The sequence below is a fragment of the Pinus tabuliformis genome, chromosome 2_1 (genome assembly GCF_031772625.1).
Source record: "Pinus tabuliformis cultivar Carrire ecotype Pingquan chromosome 2_1, CPIR1, whole genome shotgun sequence".
NCBI classification, from domain to species: domain Eukaryota; kingdom Viridiplantae; phylum Streptophyta; class Pinopsida; order Pinales; family Pinaceae; genus Pinus; species Pinus tabuliformis.
Genome location: NC_142299.1, coordinates 861483764 through 861505274, shown reverse-complemented (window position 1 = coordinate 861505274; position 21511 = coordinate 861483764). Strand labels below are relative to the sequence as shown.

The 21511-nt window shown below is 40.0% G+C and overlaps 2 protein-coding genes across 5 annotated transcripts in view; both read right to left on the bottom strand.

Moving 5' to 3' along the window:
- LOC149203398 (phosphoenolpyruvate phosphatase-like) overlaps nt 1-21511 on the bottom strand; it is a 345157-nt gene that overhangs the window by 197781 nt on the left and 125865 nt on the right. The window lies entirely within an intron of this gene.
- Nucleotides 10494-14420, bottom strand: LOC149203399 (uncharacterized). The gene is made up of 3 exons (XM_089403674.1): nt 14295-14420; nt 12941-14203; nt 10494-10742 (listed from the first exon to the last, which is right to left on the bottom strand). Exons 2-3 carry the CDS (start codon nt 14123-14125, stop codon nt 10494-10496), a joined length of 1434 nt encoding a protein of 477 aa, XP_089259800.1. The 5' UTR covers nt 14126-14203; nt 14295-14420.

Below are 21511 nucleotides of genomic sequence, written 5' to 3'. Positions count from 1 at the left end.
TGATCCTCATCAACGATCGAGATCACTTTGACAAGGATCACTCGAATTAGCCGTTGGAGGATTTATCTTTAAATAGGAGGTCATTTGTCAGTCATTGTCATCCAATCTTTTGATCGTGTATTAGGCGAAAAGCTCTCTCTTGTAATCCTTTTCTGAGCAATAAAGAAAGACTTTGGGGTTAAATTTCTGATGGTGTTACTCTTCATGGAAATGTTGTAAAATGTATTATTTTCGTGCGTAATTTCCTTTTTGCCATTAATAATAGCTTCTGAAGATCGATTTGAGTACAGGTATCTCGCTCAGTCGTTGGGGTTTGAATGATAATTTAAGTTTTGAATATAATATCAACTATCTCTATTAGATCTGAATTTTATTATTGTTCTCTCGCTCTATGTTAACGGTTGAATTGAGTTTTGCAGGAAATCCTGGATTATTAGATCATCGGGCGTTCGGGGAAGTTCTCGACTGAACTAGCCAACTCCCTATCCGTGTTTTCTAAAGAGCCCAGTTTGAATTTGATCCCGAGCTTATCATAAGATATATTTTTTTATGGGTGATGCATGAAGGGTTTTGAGCTTAGTACCTCCTCTGAAATTCAAAAAAAAATAATTTTTCTATGCTAAATCGTTAGATCTCGCTGTTGAGAGCCACAGATCATTAGATCTGGGAGCGGAGTCGGACTCACACTCCCTAGATCTGATAGATATGCCATTTATGTACATAGATCTGCAATTAAATTTAGTTTTTTTATTTTGGTTTTCAGGGTTTTAGTGTTTTTTGGGTCATTATGTATATCGTTTGGGTGTTTCTGTTTGTATTGCAGCTACAGATCTGAAGCTGAAGGTTGTGCAGAGTCCAGATCTAGGCCCCGAAGGGTAAGATCTGGATCTCTGGAAGTCCATCAGCATCATTTTTAGCAGGGTTTCTATCCAGAGATTTTGCAATCCAAGAGTTTTAAATTTTTAAAATCTGGAATTTTTAAGGGTTTCAAAGAAATCTGAAGCAGAGAGAGTTAAAAATTTTATTAAGATTTCTGGAAAATATCTAGAGGTTCTAGTGCAAGTTCTGCAGATTGGCTGCCTGTTTTTTTTTTAGCAGGAAAATTTCAATTTTGTGTTCGTAGTCGTTTTTCTGAAAAGCTTCGAATTTTTTTTTATGGTCTAAGTTTGGGTTTTAAATTTTTCTTAAGGGGATCTGGAAAATTTCTAGGCTACTTCTCACTGCTCCAAGCTCCTTCCAAGCAGCCATAAAACCTCGCAGTCATCTCCATGCTGCCCTATCTCACAACTCAGCCAGCCTCCGTGTGCTCCTCATCCGCATTAGCTCCTTGGCCTTTCCACGCAGCCATCCCTGCGGCTCTCCCATCAAACCCTCTCCTACGCTGCCTCCATCTGCGTGCTATCTCCCTAGCTGCGTGTTCATTCCCTGTCGTAGCCCTCAGCCCTCTCACGCTGCTCCATTCTCACGTTTCTCTCTCCCATGCGAAGTCCCTAACCTGCATCCGCATATCCCCTCATGCAGCCATTTCTTCCGCCTGCGTATCCATTCCTCTGCCACCCCGCAGCCTTCTCCACGTTGCCTGTCTATACAACCTCCCCTCACTCCGCAGCCTTCTCAACCTGCGTGTTATCCCATAGTTGTCGTCACGCAGTCCCTCATCGCTCCTTTCCATATGTCCGAATACCTGCAAACAAACACTCATCTCCATCCTCCCTCGTTGCCTTAGATCCTCACGCAGTCACTCCCACAAACGTGGTTCCCTCCTGCCATCAAGCCCTCCCCTCTCCACGTTATCCCGGCCTCCCCTGCTCCTCACGCAAACCTGCAAAAAAACAACAAAACAAATTCGACTGTTTTTATGTATACGGGTTAGGGTTATATTTTTCTTTATTTTCATTGTGATATACACGTTGGTTTAGTTTTAGGTGAGTTAGGCTAGCATTTGTATATTTTTTATTTCATTTGATCTTAGGCTTAGGCTAGATTATGTGTTTTCATTTGTTTTCTTTTTTTTATGACTTTTGGATTTTGACTTTTGATTAGATTTTTATATTTTTCCGATTTGATTTATTTTCATAAAAATAAAAAATCTAAAAAATATAAAATTTCAAGTCTAAAAACATATAAAATATCTAAAAATCCTAAACATTAAAAAAATTTAAATCTAATATAAAATTTCAAAAGTCTAAAAACATATAAAATATTTAAATTCCAAAAAAATTTAAAAAATATAAAATTAAAAAAACTTTAAATCATAAATCTAAATTTGGTGACTAAGGATTTATAAACAAAATTAAGGGGTTTATTCGCTTAAACTTTAGAATTTTTAATGTGGCCTATGGCCCATTAAAAATTTTAATTTTTTAATCCTTTGATTAATTTAAATTCCTAAAAAATAATTAAAAAAATTAACCTAAAGTTCCTTAGTGTCATTTGGTCATTAAATGCAATTTTTATGATTTTCCTATGGTCAAGGTGTGATAAACATTTTTAATCATATTTCGCTGTTGTAGAAAGTTAATTGAGTCTAGATCTGAGAAGTTAATGAAAATCATTTTAGATCTAGAATCTTTTGCATGTGACAGTGTTGGCCATTTTTGTGAATTATTTATGATTGTCACTTTTCGTCACATATTGAGAATCGTTCTAGATAACTTGTTTTATTGATGGTTAATTCAAATATCGAAGGCATTGGTCTATAATTGTTTCTATCTTGTGGTCGTGTCTTGTTTACGTTGGCGTTTAATCTGTCAATCTGATTTAATCGTTTAGATTCATCAAGTTGTCCATCATTAAAATCTCCTAGAGCTCGTGATCCACAGGCTTTCTCATCCATTTACCTTAGGGACTACCCCCCTTGACTTGCCTACGAGAGAGTCTAAACGAAATGAGTAAAGATTAAGAGTGACGGCCCTTACTCTGAGCATTGTTGCGCTGCCTAAACACTTCGTGCGATAACATTTTTTGGAGTTGTTGCCGGGGATAGAGTTTTCTGTCCTTGGTCCCCACGACATTCATCTTTCATCATTTCAATCATCTCATCTTTTCCGCCATTCATTAGCTTGTCGAGCGGCACAACATTTCCTGGCGTCATTTGATCTTTTCATCACCCTATCTTTCGTCATCTCATTAATCGTTTCATCTGCACTTTTAGCACCTACAAATCTCGGTTCGTTTCTTGTTTGGGTGGCAACTCCATTTCTTTTTATTTATTTTTTCTCAGACAAGAAACCCTCCCTTATATCCGGTTGTCTGTTTCCTTTGGGATCCTAGAGTTAGATTCATGTTCAAGTGGCAACTCCACTTCTTTCATTTCTACAAGAATTTCTACTCGAAGCTCGCTTCTTGTGGATCTCTTGATTTTCTTGAGCAAAGGTCTCTCTCTATCATCCATTTGGTCCTTCATTATTCATCATGGATTATTCATTTACCCCATGTCATTTTACTGATGTTCTCCATGATATTTCGGAAGTGGCCATTCATAAATTGTCTTTGTTCTCGGGTGGTGATTCAGACGCTGTTAGAAAGCATTTATGCAGGTTTACTCATATAATGCTCATATATTGTAGTTCTCCCCAGTATGATCATGAAGATGTCAAAATGCATCTATTTGCTTTTTCTTTAGAGGGTGATGGTTTGAATTGGTTTAATAAATATCCCGAAGATTCTTTCGCTTCTTTACAAGACATCGTCAATGCTTTTAAAGATAGATATGGTTATCAAGGTAGCTTGCCTTGTGCCCCTAAAATTATGCAACAAACTGAAAGTGATTTTGTGAAGGATCGCGCTGTCGGTGAAAGATTTCAAGACAACTCTCCATATCAGAATGTGCCATCCACCTGTACCGTTGCAGATCAAATCCATGGTAGTGGAAAAGCAGGAACAAGTTGTCAAATCAGTGTCGACCATGAAAGGGAAAATGATAAGCAAATTATAGAAGAACTAATAACTTTTTCTTTATTGATGCATCAGATGGCCATAAGCAACTTGATTTTCGGATAGGAAAAATTCCTACTATATGCAGGATCGAACATGGCACATTCGAGAAACAACCAGCAGATTTGCTTGAAAGCAGGGAAATGCTCAGTATGCACTATATTGAACGCATCTGATGCCATGGGGCATCTTTGTATTGTATTTCTAACCTTATGCCATGTTATTTCAGTGTTTCATTTTGTAGTTAGATTTGGTTTTTCATGTTGTTAGACTAGTTAATAAATGAAGAGCTTATATCTTTCCTATGCTTAACGTTATATGATGATTTTTGGATAGCGCTACTTATGTTTTGTTGTGTTGCTTGGATGCAGATTCTAGATTCTCACATTCCTCCAGTGCAGCAACGTGTCCCCAAGTAGAGCCAGATGTTGACCACTATGTGTCAACAACCCATAGCAGTACACCCCCCTTTTTCGCAAAGGGATAGTGCCTGATCGACGTGTTCCTACCATCCAACTATCACTGTCAGCATCAGGATCATCTTATAATGTAAACCCAGTCTGCATGTGTATAATGTAAATAATCTCAGCAGATCCATGTCGTGTATGTAATCACCTAGGTAAACCTAGTTTTCTGGTAACGATCTACATTCCAGGAGGTTTTTTGTCTCACCGATCCATTCTCAGATGGTCGACAGAGTTTTCCTTCAGCCTACCCCAAAGCCGAAATGGATTTTGTCACTGGAATCTTAGGGGAGTCCTAGTGTTCTAGATTGAGTCTATGTAAAAGTGATTTGAGAATATTCCTAACTATTTGGTTAGGTTATTTTATTACAAATTGCTTGATCTGCTAGATTATATTTGTGTCGCAAAAATATTGAGGTTCAAAATTGATGCTGCTGCTGCGCGCGCGAGCAACCCGCGATCGAGCCTCGGCCTGGGACGCCTGAACGAGCTTCATCATGGATCCTCCGGATCCACCCGGTGGGGATCCGGAGCTGCAAAGAGCCTTCTCCAATCTGGTAAAGTCACTCCCTCCGCAAAGACCTAGACCAACAGCAACAAAGTTTGTGAAGAAGCTTGATGTATTACAGGAAGTTCAACTGCCACCTACCATTCCACGCATGGCAGCCATTTCCCTAGCGGAAAAAGGGTTAATCGGGCAATTTACAGGACTGTGGCCATCACCCAGAACAGTGCAAAGATGGGTCGAGAGAAACTGGTCGGACAAGATCCAGGGTAAAATATCCATCAGATTCTGTGGCAGAGGATATTTTACTTTTCATTTTGAAACCAAAGAGGACAAAGATCTAATATTCAGAAATGGGCCTTACTTTATGGACTCCAGGGGTCTCTACCTCAATAAATGGACCCCGGATTTTGATCCAGAACTTGATATACCAAATGCGGTTCCAGTTTGGGTTAGACTGCCGCATCTTCCCCTTCACTGCTGGGGGGATGACTCGGTCAAAGCAATAGGAAATGCGGTTGGGAAATACATAGATCGCAGTGAACCTAAAGACAACATGCAGGCGTGTGCGCGGATTTGTGTTGAAGTCGATCTGGGCCGAGGACTGCCGGAAGCGATCAAATTGAAAGTTGATGATTGGTGCCATATTCAGCAGTTGGATTACGAGCAGATACCCTTCAAATGCAAGGTATGCCATGAATATGGACACTTTGCAAATAGATGCACTAAAATAGTTAACGTAGAATCTGATGAGCAGGATGGGCAATGGGAAACTGTAAAAAGGAAAAAATCATCTCCTCCCCTCAAAACTATGGATCCTGATGCCCCTGGTTCTTCCCATCAGCATCCTCCCCATCAGCAACCTTCCCATCAGCAACCTTCCTCCTCTCAGCAACCTCCCCTTCAGCAACCTTCCTCCCCTCCTCTGATTCCCGATCCTCCTCTCCCTCCATCCTCTAATCCCTACGCGATCCTCTCTGAGGCAGAATCCGGGCCTGATTTCCCTTCCACAGATCCCCCTCTCCATCTTTCTCCTCCCCTCATCATTCAGCCCTCTCCTGATCCCCCCTCTTCAAGGATTACCAGGAGCTCTTCAAAGGAACATGGAACGCCTTGTGATGTCCCTAAAAAGCAAGGGCCTGGCAGGAAATCGGCCAAGCAACAGAGGGATGAAAGTGCTCAGAAAGACATAGCCCTGGGCACACAAACTCCAATAGAGTCCTTCATTCTTGGACACTTGGAAAAAGAAAATAGTAACAAAGGCAATGAGAGGCGAGCACCTCTCCATGTAACCAGTAAATCATGATGAAAATACTATCTTGGAATAGTAGGGGCTTAGGGCACCCCTCCAAGCTAGTTGCCCTCAAGGACTTAATTCACAGTGAAAATCCTGAAATTGTTCTTATTCAAGAAACAAAGCAAGATCAATCAGAAATGAGTAGAGTAATAAGCCAGCAAAAGCATTTCAATGGATGTGCAAGCGAAGCAAGAGGAGCCTCAGGCGGCATATTAACTATGTGGAATAGCAATAAATGGATCTGTGACTCCACCAGCGTACACCAGAACTGGATTCGAGTCAATTTAGAAAGCAAAACTGGTAGCTCAAAGGTAACAGTTTACAACATATATGCTCCGAATCAGTACAGAGAGAAAGAAATGTGTTGGAACACATTGGAAGCAAGTATAGAAGAAGAGCAGAACAATAATCTCATTATAGCAGGAGATTTAAATCTGGTGATGCATGCTAACGAAAAAAGAGGAGGAAATTTCACCCCTGATCCATTCAGAAGTCGACTTGAGGCCATCATGCAGGAGCACGACCTTGTTGATATCAGACCCAAAAACCGTAGGTACACCTGGAGTAACAAAAGAATTGGTGCCGGCAATATCATGGAACGACTTGATAGATTCCTTATAAGTATAGCATATCTGTCCACCTTCTCTACAAGCCATTCAAACATTCTCAATGTCTCTGCCTCTGATCACTACCCAATAACGCTTACTCTTCATAGCCAATGTCAGCTAGGACCCATACCCTTCAAATACTGCTCCATTTGGAATCGTTCCCCAGCAGCAAAAGATGTGGTGCGGCAGGCTTGGGTTCAACATGTAGAAGGTTCGCCAACTTATATTTGGGAGACAAAATTGAAGAGAGTAAGACAGGCTTTAAAGAATTGGGCAAAGAACAATTATCAAGAGCCCGAGATGAATAAAAAGAAAATTAAGCAAGATCTAGAGGAAGTGCAGCAAAGAATCGAAGTTCTTGGGCTAACTCAGCAAGCTAAAGAGCAAGAAACCAGATTATACTCACAGCTGAGTCAAACTATTAGGGATGAAGAAACAAAATGGAGACTGAAATCAAGGCAACTCTGGTTGCAGGAGGGAGACAAAAACACATCTTATTTCCACAAGCAGGCCACGGTTCGAAAGGCCAGAAATACAGTGAGCACAATAATGGATAATGAAGGGAACCGTTACAATACTCAGGACTCTATAAAGGAAGCAGCTACCAAGCACTTTAATAATCTTCTGACTGAGGATAAAGCTGAGGAGGATTATTCAAGCATGCTACAGCATCTGTCTAAAGGAGTCACACAAGAAATGAACAGCAGTCTCAGAAAAGAAGTAGAAGAAGAAGAAATCCAAGCAGCAATTTGGAGTTTACACCCAGATAAAGCTCCAGGACCTGATGGGTTTTCCATTAGCTTTTACAGAGAATATTGGCATATGATTAAAAAAGATCTCTTAAAGATGATTCGTTGGGTTTTAAAAAAAGGCAAAATGGGGGGATTTACCAACTCCACCTATCTGGCTTTAATTCCAAAAGAGAATCGACCTTCCACTTTTTCAAGATTTCGGCCAATATCTTTATGCAACTCAGCATATAAAATAATTTCAAAAATTCTAGCATCCAGGCTCAAACCACACCTCCCATCCCTGATCTCCGAAAATCAAGGGGGCTTTCTCCCTAATAGGCACATCACTGACTCTATCCTACTTGTGCAAGAGGCCATCCACTCAAGCTTAAGCAGAAAAGAGAAAGGGTTTGTCCTAAAGCTGGATCTTGCCAATGCTTTTGATAGGGTAAGGCATTCCTTCCTGTTTGCTGTTCTTCATAAAATGGGGTTTGATCCCTCCTTCATCACAATGATCAAAGCTTGTATAACGGATCCCTGGATCTCCCCTTTGATTAATGGGAGACCGTGTGCTGCCTTCCAATCTTCTCGTGGCCTCAGACAAGGCTGCCCCCTATCTCCTTACTTGTTTATCCTTATGGCTGAAGCATTCAGTCAAACCTTGGATTACAACCGGAGAATAGGCCTAATCACTGGCATCAAGATTGAGCAAGGAACAAAGAACATCAATCATTCTCAATTTGCAGACGACACTCTCTTATTAGGAGGAGCTTCCACCACTATAGCAAGGCGCTTTAAGAAGATTTTGGATCAATTCATGGATTACTCAGGTGGGAAGGTCAATCAGATAAAAAGTTGTATATATGGTTGGAATACACCAAATCATACCATCCATAACATTGCAAGTATATTTGGAGTCTCCTGCAAACTAGTCTGGAATCATTTCTCCTATTTAGGGATGCCAGTAAGTATGGGACCGCTGAAAGCTGATACCTGGAACGAAATTCTTGATAAAATAAAGAGAAAAGTTCAGCAATGGGGCACCATGTGGCTGAATCCAGCAGGACGACTAGTTCTTCTAAAATCAGGTATAGCTTCTCTTCCCATATATCGTTTTTCCTTATATCAAGCTCCTGTTGTTTTTCATCAGAAAATGGAAAGAGCCCTCAGGCATTTTCTTTGGCAAGGAGGGAAAACGGATAAGAAAAAATTCAATCTTGTAAGCTGGAAGAACATAATCCAATCTCAGGAAAAAGGAGGACTAGGCATCAGATCACCAAAATTGCTAAACTTAGCACTTGGAGCTAAAATAGTATGGAGGATGATCACAGGGCCTACAGCGTGGTGGAAGAAGATTTTAGAAGAAAAATATCTGAACTGCACAAGGCAGCAACTCCTGGAGACTAATATTCCTAACAGAGATAGTACAAAAATTTGGCAACTCTGCAAGAAGGCCATTACCTTTATGTCTCAGAATATCTCAAAGGTCCCAGGAGGGGGGAGCAGCATCAACTTCTCCACAGACAGAATTTTAGGGCAGCATCCCATTGGAACAAAGATGGAGGCAATCCCTGCCATAAACTGGCTCAATGGCAAAGGGATAATGCACTTGGCTCAAATATCTCAATGGGACAGTCACTCTCAAGCATGGACAGGTTGGAAATTCCCGGACCACCCCAGGGAGCTAGACACTAGCCTCACTGCCCTAAAGAATCTCCTTCACAGCAAAGCCCCGGTCCAAGAAGGCAAACATGATGGATATCGTTGGGACCCAACTGGAACTCAATACACGGTTAAAGCTGGACATCAATTTCTTTGTGATAGCATCCTCCAACAGGAAATATGGAACCAATGGAAACTTGTATGGAGAGCAGAAGCACCCCCCAAAGTCAAGTTTTTCATTTGGCTTCTCCTGAAAGGAAAAACGCTAACAGCGGAAAATCTAAAGAAAAGAGGCATAATGGGGCCATCCAGATGCCCAAACTGCTGTCGATCAGAGGAAACAATCCAGCACCTGTTTATAGAATGTCCGGTGGCTGGTGAATGTTGGAGGAAGATGGCCTCAATAGGGGAAGCTCCCTGGGAGCCTCAGGCAACTATTGCAGAAACGATTCACAAATGGAGGAAGAATTGTCCATGGAAAGAGAAAAGGAGTAAATTGGCGCAAAGGGTATGGAACACCATTCCTCTAACCCTTTTATGGCGCATATGGTTGGCAAGAAATGGAAAGGTCTTCCAGGAGAAAGGCTGCAACACCAGGATAATGTGCCACAAGGCTAAAATGTTAGCGTTAGAGACAGTCACAAATCACACCAGAGGCAAGATCGAGACAACAAATTATAGCATGGAAGAGAGAAATTTGATCAGCTATGTTTTTGAGAACATTGCCAGCGCTCAGGAAACAAACAAAGGAAGGACACAAATGAAAGAAACGAATAGTGCATGGAAAATGAGGTTAAAGGATGAGGAATTTTCGAATTGGTTGAGAAATTGTAACAGGTTCTATCTTTTTTTTTATGGTGCTTCTAAATCGAACCCGGGCCAAGCAGGTGCAGGGGGTCTAATTTGCAACGCAAATGGAGAGAGCATACTTCACTTCGAATGGGGGCTAGGAGAGATCTCCAACAACAGAGCAGAGGGATTAGCACTGTATCAGGGACTCATACAGCTGCTAAAGTTAGGGATAAGAAAGGCAGTGGTGTTCGGGGACTCCGCAATAATTATCAGGCTTATGGCGCAGCGACAGAGCACGCCAAATATTCTCCTTCAGCAGATAAACCACCGGAATCAGATCCTTCATGCTTCAATGGAAGAAGTCGAGTATTACCACATCCTACGTGGATTGAACAAGGAGGCCGATAAGCATGCCAGCAGGGCATGCGAGCGTTCCAAGGGCAGCCTGAGTTGTAATAACACTGTCTCTTTTCAACCCTTACCATGAACCTACAACATTCAGTCAACAGCAGATGTACCCCAGCTGACAGAATCAGTGACATCAGTCAAGCAATCAGTGTCGACGACAGAGCAGGTAAGATAGGCAGGATTTGGATCAGAAACGAGATCAGGATATCGCTTCAATGCATGGGAATCAAGAGAAATCCAGGAGAAAATCGTCCTTGCAGAATGATCCCATTTGCGGTTAAAGATTTGCATTTGACCATTCCGTGGATTACCATGAGACGCGGATGGGCATCTTCCCGCCTGCACAGCATGCAAATGGACTCTATTTATACTCCAGGTAGCAGAACTCCTCAAAACATTAAGAAAGGGAGGTTATACAGGCAACAGGCTTTTAACGCTCCCGTCTGCCTCCAATCAGCCCAAGGTAGATGTTTTAGCGCTCAGCAGCATCGTAACAACCCTGCGAGAGCTGTGGTTGCAATCTGCTGTAAGCGAAGAGGCCAGAGAGTTCAGAGGTTCTGCGTTATAGAGGTCGACACCACAGACAGGAAACACTCAGTGATAATGGACCGCTCAGAGGACTGCTTCCACTGCAGAGACCTTCAGGCAGAGTTTGAGGAGCTGAGAGCGCAACAGCGTGCATTGGAAGACCAAGTCCGAAGTTTGGAAACACGAATGGAAGATCAGTACAGAGTTCTCAATGAGAAGTATCGGGCAGAAATCAATCTGTTCCTGCACAGAGTTAATTCTCTACATGAGCAGTTCAGCAACTTGGCCAACCGGTGCAGCCACGCCGAAGAATCGATAACTGTTCTCAAGTTCATGATGGACAAAAAGCTCAAGGAAGCCCCTTCCAATGTTACCAGACTCGGAATCGGCAATAAATCGGCGAGGCAAAAGAGCGAAGAGTTTTAATCGGATCGGGAAAAAATCGGGAAAAAATCGGGAAATTCATTAAATAAAAATATACACATATATTGAATTAAAAAAACCATTTTTCATTAATATTGGGTAAAGGTATGTCCAAACAATGCATAATATCAATAGATGTCATGAGTCCACACATGATCCAAAGCACTGAGTCTTGAGTCCTTAGAAGCATATGCTTCTAAAAGTTTACAAAAAAGTAAAAAACTGCATACTAATCAGAAAAAAATCAGCAACTAAGAGTCTAAGACTCTTAAGAGTGAGAACTAGAAGCAATTCCTCCCGCTCCTTCGCTTGCTTGACTCTCAAAGTTCTCCAAGTCATGAAGGCTGAAAAGAGGAGGCTCATCTAATTGAACCCATTCTGCCGCATTTGTAGCTTGCAAATCTAACTCTTCAAGGTCAATTGATGAATGATCAATACCTGTCATTTTCATGAGACATTGAAATGTGAATTAAAATTTCACTTTGAAGTTTGAACTTTAAACTTTTAAAGTACGAACTAGATTATGAAACCTTCAAATTCAAGCTCTCGAATCTCACCTTGTATTTGTTTGTTGCGAAGTCGTAGATTGTAATGGACAAATACAAGGTCATTCAAGCGCTTTTGTGTCAATCGGTTGCGCTTCTTAGAATGTATTTTCTCAAACATGCTCCAGTTGCGTTCACAACCTGAAGCACTCCATGCTTGGTTTAAGATTCGAATGGCAAATCTCTTCAAATCTGGCGTATCACTACCAAAGTTTTGCCACCAAAGACCTAGCAAGTGGTAAGGGTTTGTGAGTAGAAGACTAGAAGTACCAAATTAGTAAATAGTAAAAACTTAAAAAGAAAATAAAATTTAATAAAACATTTAACATACAAAATAAAGTTTAAACAAATTTAATGAATTGATGAAGCCTTCAAGCTGGGTACCTGGCAACATCTTTGACCTTTGTCTTATAGCACTGGTATAGGCAAACAATTTAGATGGTGTCCTATAATCTTGTAGTTGGGAAAAGACACGACTTTGTTGTTCTGGATCAGGGAAGCACCTTTCCAAGCATGTCATAAGTCCTCTGCCAACCTCCCCATCCTCATTAAATTTGCTCTTATCATAAAAATATTGTGGGTTTAAGAAGTACCCAGCAGCATGTAAGGGGGAATGCAATTGCCTATCCCAACGTGCATCTATAATGTCCCAAAGAGGCATATACTTTGTCTCATCATCCCCATATCTTCTTTTGATGGCCTCCTTTGCGAGATCCATCGCCTCATAAATGTAACCCATAGCGGGTTTGTCACCATCAACCATCCTGAAAGCTCAAGCATTCAAATTTAAAGAAATATGAAACATTGTAAATAAAAAGAAGCTTGAAATGAAATTTAAAAAATGAAAAAGTTAAAAGACTAAAAGTACCTGAGAACTCTAACAAGGGACTCCGTCACAGCAATAATCTCTTTAGCATCTTTCCAGAAGCCATCATTAAACACAAGTGCAGCAATTTCGATGCCTTCAGGGGTCTTGGAATGTTTAGATCCCATCCACTCAGGTCCCAAGAACATCCTCTTCAGATTTATCTTTTGCTCAACCACAGATTGCAAAGGTATGAAATTTGTTGCAAATCTAGTCACTGCAGGTCGAACAATTTCTTTACCTTCAGTGTATATTCTCATAGTGTTTAGGACAATAGTGTGGTTGTATAGGTATTTGGTTATGGATTTTGCCTTCTCCACAACCTCATGTATCCAATGAAGCTTACCAATGTCCTCAAGCATTAAATCTATGCAATGGGCAGCACAAGAGGTCCAAAAAATAGTGGGGTGCCTCATCTCAAAAAGTCTACCAGCAGCCATATAATTCGCTGCATTATCGGTGACAATTTGTACAACATTTTCTTCTCCCACTTCTTGAACAACTTCCTCCATCATTTCACAGATAAGTTGGGCACTCTTAACCTTATCTGAAGCATCCACTGACTTGAGAAACATTGTGCCTGCGGGACAAGATACAAGGAAATTTATTAAAGTTCTATTCCTCTGATCTGTCCATCCATCACTCATGATGGTGCACCCTGTTTCTACCCATGATGAACGAAACTCAGCTAGCAGAAGCATGACATCTTCAACACTCTCTAACAACATATCTGTCCTAAGGCTCTCTGATGTAGGGGCTTTGAACCCTGGACCTGCATTAGCAATTGCATCAATCATAGCTTGCCAATAAGGACTTCTGGCACAGTGGAAAGGTATGTCAGAATAGAACCAAAAGTTAGCAATGGCCTTCCTTGCCTGAATATGGATATTTTTTTTCCAACCAGTGCCATCCAAGGTAGGTTGGGAACCGGGTTTTGTGCGGGGAGCAAAAAAGGCGTTTATGTTTCCACCTCCAGTGTTCAAGGAAGGAGTTGAAGGACTGGCATGGCTTTGAGGCATGTGTGGAAAACTTGGGAACGGCATTGAGGATTCAACAGATTGAGGTGACATGGGGCTAGTGACAGAAAAAGTATCAACTCCAACATTTCCTATTTCAGCAGTTTGCTTTGCTTTCTTGGCATTATGCTGCTCTAACATTTCAAGGGCCAAGGCTGCTTGGTGTTGGACATTCTCGTCAACCTTGGTGCAAATACCTATATCATGGCCAGGTATTTTTGCAAGGTGGAACTTGAATCTATAAACGCCTCCACTGCATTTTGTTTTGCAAAATTTACAAAGGAGCCTGGGGTCACCGGGAATCCTGTCACAATAAGCCCAAGCAAAGTCCTTCTCTCTCGGCATTGTTGTTGCTTTGAACTTGTGTTTAATTTGTGGCTTCTGTTAAGATTTGGAGTCTGGCTTCTATTTTATTTGTGGCTCCTGTGAAAGACAACAAAAAATCAAATTTAAAAATTATCCAAAAATTTACAATAACGCACACTTCAACCCATAGCCAAACTCATGCACACACCTTAGCAACCTGCAACAGTTACTTGTCTGTTTGGTAAGTCAAAAGGATGCAGGGTAATGAAGGTTGCAGCCTGCAGGTGGGTTGGCATGAAGATGGTGAGACTCAGAAAGAATCACCGTTGCTTCCTGCACCAATGCTGTCAAGACATCAACAGCAACAAAGTCTGTCAAGATTGTGGAAGCTTAAGCAAATCTATAAGAAGCACTTTGAGTGCTGTAACTGCTGTTACAAAATTACAAATATTTAATAAACAGATATATCTGCAAATTTATATATAAAATGAGTGTCAGTGAACAACAAGAGATGATCTACAATCCTCTGTGATGGTATATTTAATATATGGTAATAGCTGTTGGTCATTGGTTTCTATTTTCCATTCTGAAGCTGTGATATCTACACTTTGCAACTACTGTTTAAACTTTAACTATTTGGAATCTTGGATAGGCTATAATGTCCTTTTGTTGGAACTCTATGTTTCTAACTTTCTCCATACTAATTTGGTAACTCTGTACAGAATGGACCAGCTTTCTCAAGCTTACATGATGTATTTTTTTCCCATTATATATCTTAAGACTTATATAATATAATTCAGCTTTTTTCGCTCTAAAAATCAGAAAGCTTTAAGAAAGTATATAATTCCATTTAATTGAAAAAGGTAAGCTATTATTTATAATTTTATATAATTCCATAATTCCATTTATTATTATTTATAATTCCATATAATTCCATTTAATTGAAAAAGGTAAGGCTTAAGCTATTGGCTAGCCGCTAGTCACGAGTGTGAAAAAATCAGTGTAAGCACTACAGTCACATTTTGATTTAATTATAAATTATTATTATTAAACATATTTATGTATGTCACATTTTATTTATTAAAACATATTTATTTATTAAACATATTATTATTAAAAATTGGGACTAGCGGCGGAAAGAGTCTGGTAACTGAGACTGTTAATTTTTTTTTAAATAGCTACAGGTTCATTGAATATCAGAATATCTGACAGACCCATATCCTTCGAAGTTCGGATGATTCCAATGAAATTTGAAAGATCCATCGCATATCCAATGAACCTTCAGACAAAGTTACAAACATTCGTTGGATATCTAACGAACCTTTTGAGTCTGCCTTTAAAGTTTAAACTTGACACAACTGTGGCTAGCCGCTACAGAGATTTCCTATCTTTATTGAACAGCAATATGAGATGGTGAACCGTGACTCAAATGCTGAAAAGTTGAAAACACATTAATCTTTGTAATTGTAATTTACGTCGAGCTACCTCGAATGCTGCTGTGGTGCTGCGGTCGAATGCTGTGGTGGTGCTGCGTTCGAAGTTCGAATGCTGCTGTGGTGCTGCGGTCAAATGCTGCCATCGAATGCTGCTATCAACCACTGCTCTGTGGTCGCCGTCGAATGCGGCCGTCGAATGCTGCTATCAACCAATGTATCACTGATTCACCGTTAAACAATACCGTCGACGCATTAAACGCAAACCGGAAACCCAAAAACCCTATTTCAAATTGGCGGGACTCGCTATAAATCGCAGAGTCGCGTAAATCGGCTGAATCGCGAGTCAAACTCGCGTTGACCACGAGTTAAACTCGGTCAACGCGAGTTGACACGCGGAGTTTCAAGTCGGGACTTTCTGCCGCCGATCCGAGTCCAAGTCGCGATTAATCGCCGGAATCGGCGATTCCTGTTTCATTGGCCCCTTCTACCTCCAGTGCAAAACAGAATGAGCCAGATCCATACCCAGAAGAGTCCACAGCTAGGAAGATTAGTCATATAGAGATAGATTAAATATGTTTTGTAGCTGTAAATTTTGGTGTTTGCAATATGTAAGGATTTACAGTAGTATAAGAAGCCTTAGAGGCAGGAATATTAGAACAAGGATCAAGGAAGGGACCCTTTTTGTAATTCCTTGGATCCATGATGTTCAGGAAACATTGTATGTATGGCGAACTGCCTCTCTTTTCTTTTTCAGATCATAATATAGCAACCGAAATTTGTCTAAAAAAAAAAAAAAAAAAAGATTATATTTGTGTCGCAGAACTGGATAGTATGTGGGGGTCTTTTGCAAATGGGTTTTCCCCCTTGAGATGTAAAAATGTAAAAAATCATGATGTAAAGTGTCTTGAAGGTTAGAAAATTAATTTATCCCCTCATAGGTCCTAGATCCTAGGTAAAGTTAAGTTTTCCAGAGGTAAAATTCGTGGATCTGTTAAAAAATTAAATCTTAACAGGTCCAGGGACTAAGGTTAATTGATTATTTTGCTAAATTTTATGCCTTGGGTCCCGGGGTTGTCAAAGTCAAAGTTTTGAGGAAATAAATGCAAAATTTTAATTTTTGAATTTATTAAAATGCATTTAATTGAAAAATTCGAAATTTCCTCAACATTTAAAATTTCGACAGATGAGATTAAAAGAAATTTTGATCCTCATCAACGGTCGAGATCACTCGAACTAGCCGTTGGAAGATTTATCTTTAAATAGGAGGTCATTTTTCAGTCAGTGTCATCCGAACTTTTCATCGTGTACTAGGTGAAAAGCTCTCTCTTGTAATCCTTTTCTGAGCAATAAAGAAAGACTTTGGGGTTAAATTTATGTTGGTGTTACTCTTCATGAAAATGCTATAAGATGTATTATTTTCGTGCGTAATTTCCTTTTTGCCATTAATAATAGCTTCTGAAGAGCGATTTTAGTACAGGTATCTTGCTCAGTCGCTGGAGTTTGAATGATAATTTAAGTTTTGAATATAATCGCAGCTATCTATATTAGATCTGAATTTTATTATAGTTCTCTCGCTCTATGTTAACGGTTGAATTGAGTTTTGCAAGAAATCCTGGATTATTAGATCATTGGGCGTTCGAGGAAGTTCTTGGCTGCACCAGCCAACTCCCGATCCGTGTTTTCTGAAGACCCAATTTGAATTTGATCCTGGGCTTATCATAAGATATTTTTTTTATGGGTGATGCATGAGGGTTTTGAGCTTAGTACCTCCTCTAAAATTCAAAAAAAAAAAATATGTGCTAAATTGTTAAATCTAGTTGTTGAGAACCACAGATCATCAGATCTGGAAGCGGAGTCAGACTCACACTCCCTAGATCTGATAGATCTTCCATTTATGTACATAGGTCTGCAATTAATTTTAGTTTTCTGATTTTGGTTTTCAGGGTTCTAGTGTTTTTCTAGGCCCCGGAGGGTAAGATCTGGATCTCTGAAAGTCCATCAGCATCATTTTTAACAGGGCTTTTGTCCAGAGATTTTGCAATCCAAGAGTTTTAAATTTTTAAAATCTGGAATTTTTAAGGGTTTCAAAGAAATCTGAAGCAGAGCGAGTTAAAAATTTTATTAAGATTTCTGGAAAATATTTAGAGGTTCTGGTGGAAGTTCTGCAGATTGGCTGCCTGTTTTTTTTTTCTGAGCAGGAAAATTTCGATTTTGTGTTCATTGTCGTTTTTCTGAAAAGCTTCGAAAAAAAATTTTATGGTCTGGGTTTGGGTCTTTAATTTTTCTTAAGGGGATCTGGAAAATTTCTAGGTTACTTCCCGCTGCTCCAAACTCCTTCCAAGCAGCCATCGAACCCCGCAATCATCTCCACGCTACCCTATCTCACAACTCAGCTAGCCTCCGCATGCTCCTCATCTGCATTAGCTCCTTGGCCTTTCCACGCAGCCATCCCTGCGGCTCTCCCATCAAACCCTCTCCTACGCAGCCTCCATCTGCGTGCTATCTCCCTAGCTGCATGTTCATTCCCTGTCGTAGCCCTCAGCCCTCTCACGATGCTCCATTCTCACGTTTCTCTCTCCCACGCACTGTCCCTAACCTGCATCCGCATATCCCCTCAGGGAGCCATTTCTTCCACCTACGTATCCATTCCTCTGTCACCCCGCAGCCTTCTCCACGCTGCCTATCTACGTAGCCTCCCCTCACTCCGCAACCTTCTCAACCTGTGTGCTATCCCGTAGTTGCCATCACGCAGTCCCTCATCACTCCTTTCCATATACCCGCATACCTACAAACAAACACTCATCTCCATCCTCCCCCGCTGCCTTAGATCCTCATGCAGTCACTCCCGCAAACGTGGTTCCCTCCTGCCATCAAGCCCTCACCTCTCCACGCTATCCCGGCCTCCTTTGCTCTTCACGCAAACCTGCAGAACAACAACAAAACAAATTCGACTTTTTTTATGTATACGGGTTAGGGTTATATTTTTCTTTATTTTCATTATGATATACGCGTTGGTTTAGTCTTAGGTGAGTTAGGTTAGCATTTGTATATTTTTTATTTCATTTGATCTTAGGCTTAGGCTAGATTATGTGTTTTCATTTGTTTTCTTTTTTTTTATGACTTTTGGATTTTTGACTTTTGATTAGATTTTTAATTTGATTTATTTTCGTAAAAATAGAAAATTTAAAAACTATAAAATTTCAAAAGCCTAAAAACATATAAAATATCTAAAAATCCTAAACATTAAAAAATTTTAAATCTAAAAAATATAAAATTTCAAAAGTCTAAAAACATATAAAATATTTAAAATCAAAAAAAAATTAAAAATATAAAATTAAAAAAACTTTAAATCATAAATCTAAATTTGGTGACTAAGGATTTATAAACAAAATTAAGGGGTTTATTTGCTTAAACTTTAGAATTTTTTATGTGGCCTATGGCCCATTAAATATTTTAATTTTTTAATTCTTTGATTAATTTGAATTCCTAAAGAATAATTAAAAAAAAATTAACCTAAAGTTCCTTAGTGTCATTTGGTCATTTTAAATGCAATTTTTATGATTTTCCTATGGTCAAGGTGCGATAAACATTTTTTAATCATATTTGGCTGTTGTAGAAAGTTAATTGAGTCTAGATCTGGGCAGTGAATGAAAATCATTTTAGATCTGGAACCATTTGCATGTGACAGTGTTGGCCGTTTTTGTGAATTATTTATGATTGTCACTTTTCGTCACATATTGAGAATGTTTTGGATAACTTGTTTTATTGATGGTTAATTCAAATATCGAAGGCACTGGTCTATAATTGTTTATATCTTGTGGTTGTGTCTTGTTTACATTGGCGTTAATCTATCAATCTAATTTAATCGTTTAGATTCATCAAGTTGTCCATCATTAAGATCTCCTAGAGCCCGTGATCCACAGGGTTCCTCATCCATTTACCTTAGGGACTACCCCCCTTGACTTGCCTAGGAGAGAGTCTAAACGGATTAAGGATTAAGAGTGACAGCCCTTACTCTGAGCGTTGTCGTGCTGCCTAGACACTTTGTGCGACAACAGGAGGCTTCCCGGCATAAGTCACCTAACAAATATTCTAAGTCAATACCTCAAAGGTGACAGATACAATAGGCTCAGATTTGGCACTCAGACTAGGAACAAGGCTCAATCCAATGTGATAAGGAATAGCGTAGCCTCTAAGAACCTATAAAGAGGGACTTATAGCCTAGGGTTTAGATGACATGCTACAAAAGGTGGCACACTTATGCATATAAGAGGAAGAAAAGACTTGTAATAGTAAGAGAGATATGATCAACAAAGAGGGAGCCACAAGCCTTCAACAAGCCCTAAGTTGAAGCGTTAATGCTAGTTCAAGTTTTCCTAGACTAGAATTGCCTAGGGTTTGTGAGGTGAGCCCTTCAAAGGTTGCTCCAACCATGCAAAATGGAAGATTTAGATGTGATAAGGTTCAATCAGCAAGAATAACCTCAAAACAAGCCAACGCTTCAACCCTAGTTGAATTGGGCCCTATACCCAAGCCCTAGTGGCTTGCCTTCAAGGGTCAAAATTGGTTAAGAGAGAGAAAAGAATGAAGTTTATTACTTTTGATTATCTAGGTGGAAACCAATGCCTGCCAACGACTTGGGTGATGGGGTCTAAGGGGAAATTACTATGGAAATATCAAACACTTGAAAGGAGTAAGGGGGAAAACCCTAACTTTCCACTTTTGAAACCCTATCTATCATTCAATACAAGGATAAAAGCAAAAGAAAAGCTCTCTAGGAGGTCCTCAAGGGATGTTCAAGATCCTTAATTAAAGCATGCAATATTTCACCGAAAACTTCATATGAAGATATGCATTTAGACAGGGAATATAGAAACCCTAGCAAAATACATTGCATATAATAACCATAAAAATATATTAACAATAAAACTATTCACAAGATATCAATGAACAATCCTTCATTATCCTAAAATGACTCCTCAACAACAAGGACTAGTCTCCAATAGCAAAGCATCCACAAAGATCACATATGCACAAGAGTAGCAAGGTATGAGAGCCAGGCCAAATTCTTCTAAGAGGCCGAAATAGCCCACAATTGATGATGAAATGAAATGTGAGGTGACCTTTTATTTATATGAGGTCTACCTCACCTAATTTAAGAAGCCCCTAAAACAAGTTTGATAATGATTAAAAACAAGTAAACCTTGGGTTACAAGCCAACCCACTACCTCAACATGAAATTATGCCAAAAATAGACCCACAAATGTGAGCCTTAAGCTTCTAAAATGATGATGTCATGAACTTTTTGAGCTCTAAATGCCATGCGATGGTGAAGAGAAGGCTAAAAATGTCTTCAAGCATCATATCCAACATTTGAGGAGTCGTCCTCAAATCCAACCTCAAAGCAGCTCCAAAGGCCCCAAATCCAGTTGGGGTGGCCCCACATCATCTCCATGGATCTCTAATGGTCCACATAGTGCCTCCTTTCTCCAATGTTAGGGATCCATCAGGTGCAACAAGCCCTCCCTAGTCATCTCATGGAAGACCATCCTCATCTAGGCTCTAAATCATGCCTACCCATTAAGTAGTGTCAAGGCCAACCTAGGGGCATGTTGGGTTCAGTGGTGCAATCATTAAGAGTCCTCTCTACTAAACAAAAGAAGACCAGCGTCCTAGGTCCTGGGGGTAATTTGGGATGTGCATCGGCTGCTGAAGTCATCATATTGCGAAATGCTCTGATGTAAGTAGGCAACATTGCATCTACCAAGTCATCAACCTCTCTATAAGGCCTAGGTACCCATGGAGCGAGTGCCCACAAGGCCTATGTTGTTGTGGACAACCTAGCAAGACCAACTTATGTTGATTTTGGGTAGCATCGAATGTGCTCTAGCCTTGAAAATTGGTGTAGAGGCTAAGGCACATGAGATCTCCAAGACCTAGAAATCGTTTGGAGAAATTCCACCCGGATGAGGAGTTATTAAAATAATTA